This window comes from Piliocolobus tephrosceles, chromosome 14, assembly GCF_002776525.5.
Source record: "Piliocolobus tephrosceles isolate RC106 chromosome 14, ASM277652v3, whole genome shotgun sequence".
In the NCBI taxonomy this organism is placed as follows: Eukaryota; Metazoa; Chordata; class Mammalia; order Primates; family Cercopithecidae; genus Piliocolobus; species Piliocolobus tephrosceles.
In genome coordinates, this window is record NC_045447.1 from 65,823,430 (window position 1) to 65,843,030 (window position 19,601).

Below are 19,601 nucleotides of genomic sequence, written 5' to 3' on the forward strand. Positions count from 1 at the left end.
AGGAGATGTTGTCCTGCAGTTGTCTGTGGGACGATAAGCCAATCACTGAGTGGTATTTAGATTCCCCTGGCTTTGTGAAAGCATATTATTTTTCGGAAAACTTCTCCAACCTAAGTTGAGAGCCCCATAGATACTAATCTGAAGTTAATAATTAACACAATTAATGTGTTATACCTAAATATACATCTCCCCTCTTCTGAATGTTTGATTCAAAACTAGCATTTTTACTATCCAGGCAACATAGCAAGATCTTGTCTCTACAATTTTTTTAAAAAAATTAGCCAGGCATGGTGGCCCGAACCTGTAGTCCCAGCTACTCAGGAGGCTGAGGTGGGAGGATCACTTGATCCATGGAGATTGAGGCTGCAGTGAACCATGATCGTACCAGTGAACTCCAGCCTGGGCAACAGAGGGAAAGCCTGTCTCAAAAAACAAACAAACGAAATAAAAATTAAACAAAACCCTTCCATTTTCATTGACTACAGTAGAATCAGTAAGTGATTAATCAATAACATTATTGTTGTACAAAACCAAGTTTCTTGAACTGGTTTTTGATTGTTTTCATTGTACTTTTAAAACTTGTATTTTTAAATAGACCATTGTTTTATTGTAAAAAAACAAAATAGAAAACAATTTGCCCCATCACACTAAATTTGATTAGGCAACCCATTTTAGGGACTTTTAAGAAATCTTGCCATATTGCTTCCCACTAGACTGAACACATTTACTTCTTTGAAATGTTCAAAGTATGTCATTTGATGTAAAACAAAGCAAGTATACTTTTTTTTCCTTCATGTGAGTATTTTGGTCCATTTTAAGAATATTTATAACCAGGTACCGTGGCTCATACCTGTAATCCCAGCACTTTAGGAGGCCAAGGTGGGTGGATCACTCGAGGTCAGGAGTTTGAGACCAGCCTGGCCAACATGGCAAAACCTCATCTCTACTAACAAAAATTAACTAGGCATGGTGGCGCACTCCTGTAATCCCAGCTACTTGGGAAGCTGAGGCAGGAGAATTGCTTGAACTTGGGAGGCAGAGGTTGCAGTAAACTGAGATGGCGCCACTGCATCGTAGCCTGGGTGGTGAAATGAGACTGTGTCTCAAAAAAAAAAAAAAGAATATTTATTTTTCTTTCTAATTTATTTACTGATTTATGACTTCTTTATGACATATATCCTGAGCAGAATCTACATGTCTATCAATCTGTTGATCTATCTATGTATATGCAGGGAATTTTTTCAGTTCTTTAAATCATAAAATCACTTTTACTTGAAATCCTGAAATATGCAAATAATTAAAACACATGGTTTGGAAATTCTAGCTAGCATTTTTGGAGCCTCATAGATCTATAGAAAAATGAGCAAAAGCTATCTTTCTAACACTCCTGAATCACTATTACTTAGTGTGTGCAGAAGCTTGAGAGTCTAAAAGGGAAAGTGAAGATTCTTCATAGCCTATTTTTTTGACTATAACATTATCAGAAATGTTTAAAATAGTTTATTATAAATTTTAGATTTATGATAATTTATGGTACTTTGGTTCCAGTCATCATCTGGAAACTCTCACTGAAAAGCAGCAAACAAGGTTTAGTGGATTACTGTGCAGAAGTCATCTTTTCAGTGTAAGATGCTGTTAATTTACAGTGTGGCCATCTGAAGGTTCAAAACTGTGATTTTCTAGTGTGTTTCCCTCCCCCCCCAAACCAGATAAGTTTACTTTCTTAAGAATAAAAATAAGCAATATATCTTTTCAATAAATCTGCTAGCACTATAGGGCAGCTGTTAACCAAGCAGAGCTGGATAGGGTTACTCGAACAGTCTCTGAAGGGCAGAGCTGATGATTCGGAGATCTGGGAAGAATTTGTTTCAGCTTGTATTCAGTGCATTCCTCACTTTCTTCAGATGTAGTAAAGTATTTTAAATGCCATTACTCTGAGTTTAAAATAAAACTAGAAATGGTTATCAACTCTTTCTAAACAATGCCAGTTTAAGCAAAACAAAATTAGTAAAAGGTTAAAACTGAAGACCTTGATGCTTCCAAACACAAGTTAGGGTGAATGTTTATAAGGTTGGCCTTTCTCCTCTAAACTGCATGTCTTCTCTGTTTTGCAAACTGCATGCTTAAAGTTATTGATTATTTTATTCAGTGCAGATTATTTGGTGTGATGCATAGAAAAAAGCATTTTTGTTTTCTTTCTAAAATATATCTCTCTATTGAACATTAACGTTTGCTTTTATTCCAGCTCAATTTGTACTCTAATAATGGCTAATTGTTATGTTCTAAGCACTTGTTTCTCTTGTATGCTTTAATTAATAGAGAAGCATATTGCAATAGCTTTTTCTAAAAAAGAGTCTAGGAATTTTGCTTTTCAAGAATAAGATTTTCTTTTGCTTTTTGTTTTTCTTTAAGTTGCCTCTTGGGAAAGTAAGGTTAATGCCATGTACAGTACTAGTTTGCATGTGTTCATTTAAATACTAAAAACTGTAGTACTGCTCGATCCATATCTGACTGCTAGGTTTCAATTGACAGCTGAGGATTTGTGACTGGACCATGAATCAAAACGGCAGGCATTTATACCCCAGTACCAGTGAGGATACATTGGGAATTACTTGGCAAAGGTAACATTTTAATTATTTCCAACCCTACACTTACACCTAAAAATTACATGAGCTATAGTGTTTGTTTTTAACCAGCTTTACAGAAAATATATGTTGAAAATTTAGTTGTTTTGGCTATGCCATTCTTCTTTCCCTGTCCTCCTCCTTTATTTCTTATGTAAATGGAACATCAAATTAAGTTGGGACTATAGTATATGCTTACTGATCATTGGAATTTTTAAATGCTATAAAATGTTTTCTACAATTTATAATATTTTTGGTCGGGGAGGGGGTGGAATGTGACATTTAGATTTTAGGACCTGAAAAGTGAAATCATAGCTTTAGCGAAGATTTTTCAGCTACCTGAGGATAAAGCATTGGTTTTCACGTTGTAGATTTTTCTTATTTTGACTCTTTCCTCTACTGCTAATTCTAAGCCATTTCACTATTCATTTTTTCCCCTGTTGTAGGGAAAAACTAGTAAAAAAAAATTTGGTTAGTCAATTTAACTGTTATTGACAGCACCCATAACATTTTGGAGTAGGAAGATTGTTGGAATCAGTAGCTGAAGAAGGAATGTGTTAAAGTTTTAATTTCTGTTTGTATACTGCTGTGATTCATGGAAGATTGACTTTATTTGGTTGGCTGAGAAAGCTATTCTAAAACTTCATTTTCAAAACCAGTTCTGATATTGTTTCATGCATTGCCTTTAGAAAGTAAGTAGTTCAAAGTCAGCTGCTTCTTATGTATTATTTATTTTATTTAAGACCAAATTGTGTCAAATTGACAAATTAAATAATTAGATTCATGGTATAATCATAAGTAATAAGAAATAAAAATTGGCAGAAGAGAGTGAGGTAATCCCAAAAGGAGTTCACCAAGTAGAGTCAACATAATTTTCCAGCCCTGCTCTGATTGTAATCCTCCATTTATGGAAAGTGTCTATAGAAAGGTACATACTCAGATAGAGTTGTAGATCGTCTACCCATCTCTATATTGGTTCACAGAAATTGCCGAAGAGTAGATTTTAAAGAATCAAAATAATTAAATGTCTACTTTAATTCAGATAAAAATTAAGGAAATAATTCAGATTATGTTTTTAAAAACAATGACTTTTTATTAATTCACTACTGAATTGAATACCATGTGACTTTTCTTCTTGAAGATTGATATAACGTCCACTTTTAAAAGGGATACAGTTTTACATATTGTGATTTTTTCAACAAGATTGTATTCATCATCCCTTTTGAAAATAATACAATATATGCTTATAAAAAGAAGATAAACTCAACGTAGGCATCTTATCCAAATAGCCTTAATGATTAATAGTCTTAATTAAATTAAATGAAAGTATCTCATTAAAATATTCCAAATTAATATACATTTTAAAGTTAATTGAATTGAGTTTAATAACCTAATATTCCCATATTTTATTTAATAAAAGTTAATTGAATTTAATAACCTAATATTTCCATATTTTATTTAATAACTCTTTTATATTTCGTGTTCTATCAGTTAACAAAATGGCTCATGTCTGCATACAAACTTACCATATTTACAAGAATTACAAACCAGATGACATGCACTCATGTTTGTAAATGCCCCTATAGCTATGTGAACTTCCAAATCTGTGGAATATTGATGGCTTACTAAATCTAAAAATAGGATAGCACCTCTAAAGCATATTTGTAAATTGTTAGAGATTTAAAATATAACTTTACCTCGTTACTAGTAATTTTTTGAATAAAAAATTGATAGCCCATGGAAAGAGAAGGTGAGTGGGCAATAAATCTCAGAACACATGTATTGGAGGAAATGAATCTGATGATTAAACTCAGTTCTTAGGGCAGTATTGTTGCTGTTACAAATCCCCTTCCTGGTGAAAAATTGATATGGTAATCAGTTTCAGGCCATAGTAAGTCAGAAAAAAATTCAGAATTTATTTAGCTAAAATTTTTCTTCCCTCTCAAAAATAGTAACTTTTCTTTTGATTAGTAGGTAATGACATGTAGAATGGTCTTAATGATTCCAAAAGCTCTTTAAAAGGTATCTTGGTTTTTTTGTTTTTTGTTTTTTTATTTTTTAGACAGTCTCACTTCCTCACCCAGGCTGGAGTGCAGTGGCACGATCTTGGCTCACTGCAACCTGTGCTTCCCAGGTTCAAGTGATTCTTATGCCTCAGCTACCAGAGTAGCTGGGATTACAGGCGTGCACTACCACGCCTGGCTAACTGTTGTATTTTTAGTACACATCGGATTTCACCATGTTGGCCAGGCTGGTCTGAAACTCCTGACTTCAAGTGATCTGCTCACCTCGGCCTCCCAAAGTACTGAGATTACAGGCGTGAGCCACCACACCCAGCCAGTATCTTGGTTTGTTTCTTCTCTTTCTATCCTGATTCAGAAAGCACATAATTGATCATGGCAGCCATCACATTTCTACATTCAACAGGTATTATTGAAGCTATGGGCTGTGATAAATGCTGTGGTGATTGAAATGCTCACAGTTCTTAAAATCTAGGTGTGATGCAGTTCAGAATAAATAAATTCAAATGACACAGTTTGCTTTGCTTTGTTACAGTTTTCAAAAATGGACACAACAGAATTCATATTTGATAATACAAATAGCGCTTGTCTGTGGCATGACAGCTTTATTCATCATTTAGAGTTTATGACCTGTGTTTATTTTTAAAACTTTTTTTGAAAGAATTTTGAAAAAAGAAGTCATAAATGTCCGTAACACTAGCACTTTTAAGGGAGATAATAGACATCTAAAATCTTCAGGGCATAGCTATAGCTTTAGAATCATCTGAATAAGTTGAAAATATTTAAGAAATATAGGTCTATTCATCCAAAGAATTAAATAATTTGCCTTTGTCACGATGGAATAAATAAAATATCACAGGTTATTTTTGTTGTGGTAGTTGCCTTTTAACAAAAGGCAATCCATGGAGACTGTAGTAGAACAGGACAGAGCAAAACGGGTGTTTTGGTTTTGCTTTATTTTGATTGATTGTTGTTTGCTGTCATTAATTTATTTGTACAGTCACTTTTCCATGGTCACCCTCTTTTCTGCTTTATACTAATTGCCCTGTTGAGGTGTTTCCATGTCAAACACAGCTCTTGTTGGAACTGAAAATGGCAGTGCCAAGGGAGCTATGCGAGTATAATCAAAGCTGGAAGATTTCCTCCACCCACCCCCAACCCCAAGGCCTAAGCATTCCCTTAGGAACCAAAGCTGACTCTTTGGGAAAGTTTTCACAGCCTTATTAGGTTACAACCCTGAAGGTGTTTTGTTGTTTTGACCTTAAAATTTTGTGAACTGTTTTGTGAACTGTGTGTGTGTGTGTGTGTGTGTGTGTGTGTGTGTGTGTGTGTACGCACACGCGTAGGAGTTGCTTGCACCTTGAGAGAGTCAATTTTTCTGCCTAAGTGAAAGGTCAGGAACTGCAGTTAACCCAGAGTAAAATACTGGTTTCGTGAAGGGCTCCCTCTAGTATAGTCAGAATGGGCTCAAGATCTTAGGAGGATGACAGGTGATGAATTGTTTCAGGTAGGTAGTGTTGTGTTTGTGCTTTGTCTCATGTGGACAAATTACCTTGTTGCATATATGAGTTATGTGGACATAAACATATACAGCAGTTACTCCCTGACTGGCTGTCTTTCTTAAAGTGATAGAATACAGCCTGTACTATCAGATGTGAAAGATCAATATAATTGAATGAAAAAGAAAGCCGAAGGACAATCCAAGAATAATATAAACATAAGCTATTTTAAAACATTAGAGGGAGTGCTTTATGCAAAAGAGAAACTGAATTTATTGTTTAATTCTCTCTTCTCCCCCTTTACCCCTTTCAAGAAAACGCAAAGCCACAAGTGAGTGGTTGTATGTGTCTGATGGCTTATATAAACATAGAAGAAGTCTTCAGATGGCTAAAATAAACATGCGCATGTTACCGAAGGATATGTTTACACAAACCATTTGCTCAGCCTCTGAAATAATGAATAAATGAAGATTTTACTAAAATAATTGGAAGGATTTTTGTGTTTCTGCGGATGCCATAATTGAATGGCACCAAAGAGACTTTTATCAGCTATTTTCCATGTTACATGTGTTAGCAGTTCCTTTCTATGGGTTCAATACTTCATTCTGTAGTTACTTTACACATGTTTTTCTAAGAAATTGTCGTTTATTACTGCAATTCTAGAGAGTTGCTTGATTTCTCAAGAGAAATTTAGCAGCCAGTAAAGGTTATTTGGATCTGGTTGGTCAGGAGAGGGAAGGAAAAAAAAAAAAAGAAAAAAAAAGTTGGGGGGGGGTAATAGCTCTCATTTTATCCATGTAACTTAATTTGCATAACACTCGCCTCAACCATTTTCCTTGCTTTGTTCATAACATTTTGTTTGTAAAATGTATGCTCTCAAAAGAATGAATATTTAAACAAAAATAATTTTCAATAATGGATTGCAAACCATGTTTGTATTACATATATGTGTTTGTGTGTATGCATATATATGTGTGTGTATGTAGTATGTGTGTATATCTCCACATATATGTGGCCTATGTATGATAAGGGAAGTATGTCCTTAGGTAATATTAAGAGTTAACTTGTATTTCAACATTACACTTAGACCATCCCTGCGAATTCACTAGGTTAGCATTTCCTGCTCTCAGTTTGTTATCTTGACATATAACTACAGTACAACAGCTGGGTTGTTCCCGAAGTTCCTGGGGGGGGCTTTATTCTCCGAGTGCTGAATTTCCTTTTCCGCTATCAGCTCTAAAGTGTTTTCAAATCCTCAACTTTTTATACACCGTCTGGGCCCCTAGCACCACTCTGGGACTATGATAGAAATGCTGATACAGTAGATGAATGGAAGGATCTTTGGTTCAAGGTGGAGAATTGCAAAAACCAACATTTCACATGACCATTGTTTGGTAAAGGGCTGTTAACTAGTTTTGTCTTTGTATTTGAATATTCTTTTTAAAGGAATTACTCTATTCTTATCAAAATTATTTGCACCTGTTATGAAATCAAAAATAAAAACATTACCATTCTTAAAAATGATCTTGATATGGTTTTCACAGATGCACAACATCTGTGGTCTGGCTGTTGAATAATATGTTGGGATTTGTTGTAGTTTTGCCTAACTTTCTCCATTTATAAAGAAAGATTTGTACAACACGACGTTTCCTTTTTATCTAGGCAAACTCTTCAGAACACTTCCTAAGAAATTAATTGTATTCCAGCCAGACTTGCATGCTGCCATCCCACAGGAAATGGGTCAGCAATCCATTAAGATGCCATTAGATAATCTAATTTGGAACTTAATCTCTAAATTAACCATGCTCCATACTTGAAGCATACTTGAGAGAAAGAAAAAAAGTTTACGTTTGAATCGATAGGGGAGCCGAAGCGTGAAGAAGGCTGTTTGTTTTTTCTGTAGCTGTGGTCACGTCTCAAGCCGTCTGGTAACCAGGAGAAACCAGACATGATGTAATTCCAGATTGAACTTGAACTTCAGGGACTTAGGATGGGGGAACAATGGACCATAGGAATCAATAATGTCCATTTTCCACATGATTATGTTTGGAGCTTTAAGTTAACCTTTATGGGAGAAGCAGCAGGATCTGCAGTGTGACCAAAATGAGATGATCCTGAGACAAGATGTTAGAGGAAAGAAAACAACTTTTTTCCGTGATATTTTCTGAGCAGGACTGCAGATTCCAGCAGGATTAGAAAAGTTCCCGCTCTGCAGTAAACCAGTGGCCTGTTCAGAGCACTCTTTGTTCGCTTAGGTAGGACAAACTTAATCTTACGTTTCCTGTCAGATGATTTTTGGCAGCGCTACTGGAGAGGGAGGAGCATGACTCTGAAAATTCCCAAATGTAAACCTTGCTGATTAACCCTTTACAGTGAAAGGAAGTATATTAAACACCTACTTTATTTGAATATATTTTATGTAAAGTGCCGTATTTACATATGTATTTTGTCCATAAGAAATCAGTTCCCTCGACAGCCAGTGCACCATTTATTAGCTTACCTTTTTGGTTCTCATTTTTGCTAGTGCTGTTAGTAGGGATATGGTGATTTTTTTAGTTAAATAACAAAGCCTATGAATTAATAAATATAATAATAAATATATATGATAAAAGAAAAGGCAAAATCTTAAGGTCAAGTCATTGAAGAATGCGAAGTTTAAATATTAAGAAATTGCAGAAAGTTACAGTTATTCTCTCTTGTTCACTTTGTTTCACACACAGGAAGATTCTTTTGCCCATGTGAACAGAATAGCAAGCATAATATTAAAATGTGTTCAGTTATTTAATCGTTTGTAATTTTATGCTTCAGCATTCTGATACTAATAAGTTTCATCTTTTAGAGGTAAAATTGTGCAAATAATGCTGATTTTTCCTTTTAAATGAAAATCATTTATAAAAGAGTCTCTTTTTTGCTTTGTAGAAAACTTACATTTCTATTTGATTTAGTATGCCTTGGGTGATTTTCTCTAGTGAAAGGCACTATTTTGAAGCACCATTTTTTGTAGAGAATTTTGTCTGCTGTTAAATCTTCACGTATGCAAATAAGAGGAGCAGTACCACTTTTAACAATAGCATTGCAAAGGAGCCCAGGGTAGAGAGGAATACAGACAGAAAGAGGCTGGAAATCAACATGTGGGCTTCTCCACTGTGCTGTGGTCTGTGGGAGGAGATAAAATAATTACTCTGAGCCTGATAATTCTATATTTTTTAATTGACTAAAACCTCCCACAGCTACCTAAGTTCTTATATATGTATGCATGTGTGTACTGTAATTTATTTATAATTAGTCATCATAATAATTTTTCATCTTTCATTTTCAGTTCTAAAATTTGAAAAAGATCAAACACAATTTTTTTAAAAGTCCTTAATTTGGCCTATTGAGGAAGAGCTTTTTTCTTATTTATGTTTAAACCGAACATTTTAAGGAGGTTTTTATTTAAGTGTAGGTTGCCATATTCAAGTCTTCAAGGATTATGTAAGAATTTTTTACTAAAAGAGTGCGGTAATTATAAGAAACACATTTAATATTTAGTGGCAGTGCTCCCATATGGAGTGGCTTTTCTTGCCCTATGCTTTTTATTAGATAAAATATTTCAGTGGTAGATGCTGTTATTTTACTTAGAGAATGCTAGCACTCATGCATGGTTAAGTTAACATTCAATCCACTATGCCCTAAGAACAAAACACTTCTGAAACAATTGAATATAAATTAATGAGTTTGATGGTCTACCATTTTGATATGCTATTTTCAAAACCATTGGTCCCCAAGGAGTAGCAATAAAGAAAGCTATTTACCTACTTAGTTAAGAAACAAATACGTTTCTCTTTCATTACTGTGAAGTCCTATTGCTTGCAGTTAGAATAATTCCATGAGCCACCTGCAGTTTATGATATTTGGTATTTCCCAGAGAGCCCACAAGAGTACTTTGCAGTTCAGGTAAGAGCTAGCCAGGGAGCTTTCTGATACAGATTATTACAAATAGTAATAATCATTAGGAATCATCTTGCATGCAAATAGGGTCATTCAGATGGCAATAATGATCCCTAAAAATGGGGAGAATAAATCGAAGAAACCCAAGACCGGTGTAAAGTACTTTGTATATTTCACTTCCAGTCTAGCCTCATCTGAAGTGGAACTCAACAAGCAAATTATAGACATACAGCCACATCTGCACATATGTCAAACAAAAGCAAATACTGCGTTCAGCTGAAAAGGAACTGGAATTGGAGAAATAAAGCACAGTTATTTGTGCAGAATTTTGAGCTCAAGAGTTATACTTCCACAGGAATTTCATTGTGATATGAACCTTAATTCACAGAGTCTTGTATAATTCAGTGGTAATATAACTTCTAGTCCAGTGAAAAAAGTGAACTATGCTTCACAAGAAGGGGAGATGAGAGAAGTTTAGTGGGTAGAAATACAGATCCTAGAATGACATTGCTCGAATTCAAGTCCTGCCTTCTACAATTTAGTAGCAATATGAGTTGGGCACAACACTTAACTTCCTAACTTCAGTTTCATCATCTGTAAAATCAGGATAATAATGGTCCTTTCTCATAGATTTGTTATGAGGATTAAAAGTTTTAAGGTAGGTCAAGCATGTAGAACAGTACCTGGCAAATAATACACATTACATAAGTGCTAGCAAGTAGTATATTTATCAAGTACTATTTTCTTTGTTCTGATACATAAATAGATTCAATTTAAGTATTTATTCCATCTACTGGTCTGAGTGAGCATTTTTTTCACAAGACGTAATCTGCAGCCTTTGTGTTATGTTGAAGTAAGCAACCAGTCCAAATGCACCCATGTACAACCCAGCACAGCATAGTTTTCCTGACAGGTTTTTAGCTATTAATAAGGAAAATTGTTTCTTGTGCATTTTACAAGAAATACTAATACTTGTGTGTTAATATTTTGCCAATAAAATTAGAATGTTTAGCTGAGGAAGTAAAAAACTTTTCATCTTGGGGAGATCAGAAACTGTTGCAAAGGAACTAAAGGCAAATCCTTCTTTTAAATTAAAATACTTATTTTATTTATTCCCCATGCTTTCTGGGCCATTGCTCATTTTTATTGCCATCTATAAATAATGTGGCTACTGGTACAGTTGAAGTATGTATTAATATGTACAATTCTTTGTGCTTTATTCCTGTAATATTTTTTAAACTTCTTGAAAGAGTACTTACTATCTTTGAAGTAAATATGGTATTTTCTCATGATTAAACCAGTATATAAATTCTAAATGGACAATATTATTATTGCCCTGAAAAATATTTGCATACTGGATACTTAGACATTTTATAAACTGTTTAACAAGTATGTTATCTCATCCATTATCAAATACACACAGACTAGTAATAAATGATTTTTGCCATTCTGAAAATAGCTCTTATTGTTTTAATCACCTCCAACTAATAGGTGATGTAAAGTCTTTGACTTTGTTTAGTTTTTGGCTCAATATAACGGCTTCATACATGTTTATGTGGCACCCTGGGGTTCATAGGTGTTAGTGAGCTAAAAGGTAAGGGCCCAAATCTTTTGGCCTAGAAGACACACTCACATAATGCACGATTTAAGAAAACATAACCATAAAATGTTGGTATGGCTGCCCAGAGCTATTTCTGCCTTTCTTTCACTGAAAGGTATAGCGTCTCTTTACTCTTTGTAGGTAGATGCAAAGATGAACTATTTTACCCAGTTTATCCAGGATAAGACATATAGAAATAGTGCATCTTTTTAAAAGGAATAAGTGGATATCTTCTTCCCTCTTAATCCTCATGCTGTAGAACTCACCCTAGTAGAACTTCAACTAGATTTGTTTCAGAGGAGATGAATACATAGAATTTCAGATCAGTTGGCCACTTAGACCAGCTACATATTCTGTGCACTAGTCTCTTCTGCAACATTAGCTAGGTTATAATCCAGCTTGTGTGGGGCATGAAAAGTTCACTGTCTCCTGAAGCCAATTAATTTTGCCTTCAGACCACTCTGTTCGAAAGTTCTTTCTTATGTTAAGTCATCTGACTTCCTGTGAAGGCAATATAATATAGTGAAATGGCCAGGGAAATCAGACAGATCTGAGTCATAACTGAGAGCTAAGTGGGAGACTTTGGGCAAACTTGCCTCAGTTTCCTTATATGTGAAACAGAGATAATGATGGCCATCTCATGAACTCATTGAGAAAATCAAGTGGCGTAGCATATGTAAAACACCAAAGATGGTACCGTGATTATAGTAAGTCCTCAGCATGGTTATCGTCTGGAAGTTTTGCCTTTGTACTATTCCTTCAACCTGAATCGTGCTTAAGAAGTCTATATTCCTTTCCACCTCAAATGCTGTATCTTCCCTGACTACCTTTAGCTGTTCTTCAATGACATAATTTGGTGAGTTGCTTCAACAAATAAATGCCATAAAGTTAGGTTTTCTTGCAGAGGGCTACCTAGAAGAAATACAATACTTCAGAGGTGGTCTTACCAATACAAAAATGAACTTGGACCATCACCAGTAATGCATCTTAAGGTCAAAATAATTCATTTGCTTCTTCCCTTTTGGGGGGAGCCATGTCATACATTTGGTCAAAATAGCAAGAAAATAGTATCCATGATATCAAACATTTTATTTTTGGAATTTTGATTTAGCTCTTGTGTATTTATTTTATAATGAACTATCTCATGACATACATAGTAATAGTCATCAGGATGAGTTGTACTTTGTGTTAAGGTACTATCAAATTCTTTTGTTTTTTTTCTGCTTGATTTTTTTGCAAAGTAATTATATCTTTTTTAAATGGTTATATCTAGTTTATATTTTCTAAAGATGTGCTTGCAGCTTTCAGCTATGCTTATCTTCTGTTTGCCCAAACAAATGTGATTCGGCAATGAGAAATTTGATAAAAACAAAGCAAATGCACACTTACAAAGATACATTGCTGAAGTAGCTGAATTTGAGCTTGAATATTTTGAAATCCTTTCAGTTATATTCTCATGTCTCTTATTGGAATGCAGATAGTTGGAATGAACATAAGATTATCCATATAGTAATTCTCAGTGTGAATTAAAACTATTAAGCATTTTACATGTAACTAATTTGTTTTTGTGTGTGTATTTTATCTATACATGTGATTATTGATTTTTATATAGAGAGTTAGATGTATAAAAAGCACTATTACATTTTTACCTGAATAAGTATGCAATTTTAGACATTGTACTTTTGAAATTAAATAATCTATATTACTTTGATTAAATATATTTATTTACATTGTCATCTCAGTCATTGAATTAGTTTTATCAAGTTTTTTTTTTCAACAGGACTACCAAAAATAGCTCTAAAAAATGTCTGTGCCTTATAGTTCTGAACTTAACCTACAAATTGGCAATAAGAGACTTGTAAAACTCATATATGGGGTCTGCATAGTGTTAATGTTTGAGATTTATTTCCCCCCAAAGGTTCATAAAGAGTATTGACAAATATATTGCACTCTGCAATTTTGATATGGTCATAATGTAGGATGGGCTGTTTGAAAGATTTAAATAAACATTTAAATTAAATTTGCTAGGCATTCTGCAGCAAGAGTCCTGTTAGTGACTAGCATCAATTTATTTTTATTGAACATTTTCCAAAGAATGACATATGTCTCTTCTAAAGAACTGAGTAAGAGAGTTATTACAAAATAAACCCTGAATTTTCTGCCATTAGTTGGTAGACTTGTCCATGTAAGGGGCAACATCTATTTTCAATCATTAAAATATACTTTATATCCCTAAAGCATGCAATCTCCAAATGACTTTCTTGAGCTCACTTAATTTGGCACTCTTGTTAATTTTGCAAAGCAATTTGCTGCTTGTTGACATTGTATTTTACCATCAAGGATTATCTGTTTTGCCTAGTCCTTTTGCTTTTGGTACATGCTTTTTACGTCAGGTTAAAAATAATGTATACCCGTTTTTGTAATTTATTTTATTTGTTAAGAAATAGCACCAGCTATGCTCAGACTCTATAAAGATAGATGTGACTAGGTCATTTTCTCTGTGGAGTTCACCTTTCAGTTAGTAAGATAATCCCAGATAGAGATATTTATGAAGTAATAAATGCTGTAACAGGACCATGTACAAAGTGCAGTGGAAACACAGTTGAGGGTAAAATAAGTTTCATGATTCATTATGTAACATTGTTCCCAATCAGTGGTGCAAAGCACAAAAATAATTGTTGACGATGTGTATGGGAAGAGAAATATGTGAAAACAGTTAAGCTGTTTAGTAAAAGTTTCAATAACCAGTATTCTTAAGAGTTATGATTTTTCATCAGATTATGAGGGCATATCTTTTTAGTTTGAATGTGATTATTCCTGCTTAATCAATTTTTGTTAATGCTAAGTAGATCTAATTTTAAATTCAGAGATACCTATTTTCTTTTTATTGGGGACCAAATCACAATATATTCATGACTATATGTAATCTTGGGTGACACCTGTTAAAGATATATAGCTGGGTGTGATTTGAAACAATTAATTGATTTGTTTGTCTAAAAAATGTATTGAGCATCTTCTATGTGCTAGATACTTTACTAGAGATGGACTTTGCTTTCTTGGAGTTTGTAGTCTAATTATAAAATCCCTTGAGCACAAATGGTCATTGTGATGTTTTTTTGAAATGTTAACTCAGAAATACGTACATATGTGTAGCAACAAGCAACATTTTGTATAGAGGTTATCACCAGAGTAAAAACAGTATGTATCAAGTTTTTTAAAAAATTCAGAATTGTTCCGTTAGGTTGATATTCCGTAAAGGTTTTTGTACTTTTGGAATTAAAGTGTGAACAAATGAGCATATCTAGATTGATAGCTACAACAATAGTGCCCATCTCACTTCATGGTTTCAAAAGTAAAGCAAGGGATACTCAATGAAATGTAAAACATTGAAAGCATGTTTCCATGCTAGGCCATGACTAATATGAGTACGGAATTGTCAGTTTGATGTTTTCTTGGTTGATGATTATTTATGCAGCTGTTACTTAACTGACATTCATTTGGAGTTGAGTGTTGGAACAAGCAATACATTAGATTAAGTGTACCCAAAATGTGTGCTGTAGAGTTGTTTCATGATATGTAGATCTGATGTTTTTTTTAATCCTCCATACGATACTTCTTAAAGGGAGATTATGCCAGTAGCAATTAGAGAATTGTTTTCCAGCCTTTTTTTTTTTTTTTTTTTTAACAGCCCATAATTCAGCATAGGCGAAAGTTGAACTGATGAGAGGAAGGCAGGAATGTTATCATTTATTGCCTCCAACACCCCCACCCCTCAACCCGCCACCTATCCCTCCAAACTCCCCATGTGCAGAGCAGCTCAAATGTGGTATCATTACTGATGGGGAGGAGCAGGGAGTGCTCAGGCTTCTGCTGCAAGCCAATGTAGGGAAACATGAATTGCAAGGAAAAACTCTGGTTCTCTCTAAAAGTAAGTTAAAGAGGGTTAGGATAAGAAAACCGCTGGAGAGCTATAGAACTAATCAGCACAAGCAGAGACCCTTGTGGCCTCCTGTAAATGTTTTTCCTCACAATGGGTATTCTGTAGAGAACAAAAAAAGCTGTGTTCCATTTTGGTTCTAGGATTCTTATTTGTTCGGTCTTTACTAAAAAACTCTGATTAAAATATGTTTGATAATTGGGCATTTCAAATTGCATATTATGCATGGGCCTACCTTAAACATGTAGTATTTTTTCCTGTTGTAAGGAGAGAAGAAATATCTTTCACTGTACATTTCAATTTTATTCAACCCAATAGGCAGGTAAGAAATTGAAACCCATCTGACCACTGAATTGCTTGTGAATTAAAGGTAAAACAAGATCAGAATATAACTGGCAACATGTATTGGTATCAACAGATTGCTGCTTTTCTTTTTCTTTTTTTTCCTGTACAAAAATGAATCATATTGCATTTATATTGATGAATATATAATATTTTAGAATGTCCTCAATCAATTAGAATTAAATAATTGTTTATATATCTTAATCTGGATTTTTCTGCCTCACTTTAGTCTTAATTTTCATTTAAAAAATAGACTATGGAGTATAGATAGGTATAACATGTATAATTTGGCATATTTATTTCATATTAGACTGTAATTTTGAAAATAGTGATAGTAATAATCTGATGCATCTGGAACTTATATTTCTCATATTGTTGTAGTTTTTAACATTGTGTTTTTTTTCTTTTTTTCTTCCCTCCCTGCTGCCCCTCTCCTCTCAACAGTCCTGGTACCTGGGCTAGCTTGGTTCCTTTCCAAGTGTCAAATAGGACACCCATCTTACCGGCAAATGTCCAAAATTACGGTTTGAACATAATTGGAGAACCTTTCCTTCAAGCAGAAACAAGCAACTGAGGGAAAAAGAAACACAACAATAGTTTAAGAATTTTTTTTTTTTTTTTTTAAAAAAAGGAAAAGAGGAAGACTGGACAAAACAAAGGGTGAAAGGAAAGAAACTGAAGAAAGAAGATAATAGACCAGCAATTGCAGCACTTACAATCACTAATTCCCTTAAGGTTGAAACTGTAATGACATAAAAAGGGTCGATGATATTTCACTGATGGTAGATCGCAGCCCCTGCAACGTAGCCTTTGTTACATGAAGTCCGCTGGGAAATAGATGTTCTGTCTCTATGACAATATATTTTAACTGACTTTCTAGATGCCTTAATATTTGCATGATAAGCTAGTTTTATTGGTTTAGTATTCTTGTTGTTTACGCATGGAATCACTATTCCTGGTTATCTCACCAACGAAGGCTAGGAGGCGGCGTCAGAGGTGCTGGGTGACAGAGCCATGAGCCAGCCATTTTATAAGCACTCTGATTTCTAAAAGTTAAAAAACAATATATAAAATCTCTGTAGCCTTTAGTTATCAGTACAGATTTATTAAATTTTGGCCCTTAACCCAGCCTTTTCCAGTGTGTAACCCAGTTTGAAATCTTAAAAAAACAAAAAATGAAAAAAAAAAGGAAAAAAAGAAAAAAGGAAAAAAACAGTTTGAACACAAAGGCTCTATGGAAGAAATGCCTCTATGTAGGTGAAGTGTTATCTCTGCATGCAACAGTAAAAATTAATATAATATTTTCCCCACAAAAGAAACACTTAACAGAGGCAAGTGCAATTTATAAATTTATATCTAAAGGGGAATCATGATTATAAGTCCTTCAGCCCTTGGACTCTAAATTGAGGGGATTAAAAAGAATTTAAAATAATTTTGAACGAATTTATTTTCCCCTCAGTTTTTGAGGGCATTAAAAAGGCATTAAATCAAGACAAATCATGTGCTTGAGAAAAATAAAATTAATGAAAACACAGCACTTATGTTGGTTTAGCTGCAGCCTCCTTGGAGGTAGAATTTATTTATTTAAAATTACTGGTTGCATCAAGAACCCATAGGGTGTACAAAAGGTTCTATAAAATCTGCATTATAGAGACAAAGAGGCAGGCAAATCCATGTCACGAGGGTAAAGCTTACAGTTTACAAACTGGGAACGCCAGGGTGTAGGATATAAAAACGCACTCTTGAGAAAACAAATGTAATCAGGGTGCTGAAAACTTGCATGGTGCTTTCAGACATTAGCCTTGTTCAACAAATTTCTTGTATTGACAGATCCATAGTGTGCATGGGCAGACACATTTTGCCTCTATGTCTCTTAAAATTTTAATTAAAAATACTCTTTCCAGTAATCCTAATTTGCACGAAGATATAATGTCCACATTACGTGCCTTGCCTTGAAATCTAAAAAACAAAAAACAAAAAAAAAAAAAACAAAAAAAAAACAACAAAGTGACATCACTACACTTGTTTTGCTGCATTTATTATCATTTTAAATCTTTACCATTTTTATGACAAAATATTTTGTACTCCAGACGAAGAAAAATGTGTGACATCATGGATTTTTTAGACAGTTATACCTTTATCTCACATTTATAAAGCATATCATGGCTGTGTATAGTTGCCGCTTAAAAATTGTAATCGACCAGCAATATTTTCAGTATTTTGGTGTTTTTTTCTATTAACCTTTCATGTTTTTCATCTTCCAATTAATATTTGGGGGGGAGGGGTTTCAAATTTATATGAATTATGCAATACCAAGTTTTGCCTATGTAGGTAGTGCTTTTAGCTGTATTGGTTATTATAGGTAAGTACACAGATTTAAAAAAAAAAAAATAATGTATGCTTTTTTGTTTGTTTGTTTGTTTTAATTGACCAAAGTGGGTACTGCTATTTTTGCAGTGTGATGAGGTCCTTTTGTGTACTGAGAGATGGACAGGGGATTTTTTTTAATATACATATATATATATTCTGGGGTGGGTGGGAGGATTTTTTAACACTTTACAGTGTAGCTGTGAAGCAGTGCACCCTGAGATGGGCCTGGGCTGCAAAGCGACTGTTCTGCCTACTGTGACAAACTTCAACTTACACAGGTTCCCCTCTCTAACTTCCCACCTGGGGTGCAAGCTGAACTCATTACTGGTTTTCATAATAACACTATAGTAAGAACAAGCAAACACAACAAATTCTCCTGGAGGCAGACTTGGCTTAAAAAGGCAGACTTGGCTTGGTGATAGTTTTTTTTGAAAGTTCCAGATCCACAGTGGAGAGTGAGCCTGTCTCATATTTGGCAAAAATATTTGTTGAAATGTCCACATAGGGTATGTTGGATGTTTAACACTTTTGAGGGTTTAACACACGAATATTCTTTCTCCTAGAAAACACATTAGACCTGTTGGAGGGAGTTTCCTGTATTCCTTCTCCGCCACTTTTCGTCCCCATTTCATTTCATTAATGATAGGATATGATTTACCTGTGACTTACTACTTCAAATGGATGGCAGTGCACTTGGATTTTTTTTAATATCCAGAAGATTGAACAGAGGGTTGCTATTGTTGAATGTATTTGGACTGATAGATTAAAATCAAGGTTCAATTTTTAAGGAAGAAAAAAGTAAATCCTGTTTTCATTTTACCTGCCCTTTTAAAACTGAGAACCAGAGCAGAAGGGAAATATAGAATTTTAAGCAATTAATCTTCCTGTGGATGAATTAAACCCATTAGATGCTGATGGGATTTTTTAAAGGAATGGTACCTTAACTATATATTTGATTTCGTTTCCCCTGAGGGCTAGAGGCTGAATGGAGGCTGGTTTTATTTTGCCCTTCCCTCACCCCCCAGTCCCATTGAGTGTATTCATTACTAGAAGGAAAATCTTTCAGAATTAGCGACACATGGTAGGCTGTCTTAAGGAGTCCCCTGGCCCCCTTCCCCTAAGCCATGGCCTAATAAAATAAACTGTCAATTGTTCTCACAGCATATCATTTAATAATGAATACTTTAGAACAATGCTTATGGGCTGGAGAATTGTATTTGATTAGCCCATTCAGTTTGATAGCCCAAATGCTGAACAGCACAGCGGGATCCTAGCAGT

The 19,601-nt window shown here is 34.4% G+C and overlaps 1 protein-coding gene across 29 annotated transcripts in view; it reads left to right on the forward strand.

The window, feature by feature from the left end:
* The window catches only part of NFIB (nuclear factor I B), a 444,635-nt gene that overhangs the window by 421,748 nt on the left and 3,286 nt on the right, over positions 1-19,601 (forward strand). For 16 of the 29 annotated variants that reach the window (XM_031933973.1, XM_023213129.2, XM_031933969.1 and 13 more), the window contains one exon: positions 16,398-19,601. This exon is cut by the window's right edge. In XM_031933973.1, the coding sequence (XP_031789833.1) occupies positions 16,398-16,415 (18 nt within the window). In that variant the 3' untranslated portion in view covers positions 16,416-19,601. Of the gene's footprint in view, positions 1-2,532; positions 2,622-10,075; positions 10,081-16,397 lie in introns of all 29 variants that reach the window. The other 13 variants (XM_031933965.1, XM_031933966.1, XM_031933968.1 and 10 more) reach the window with 3 other exon arrangements.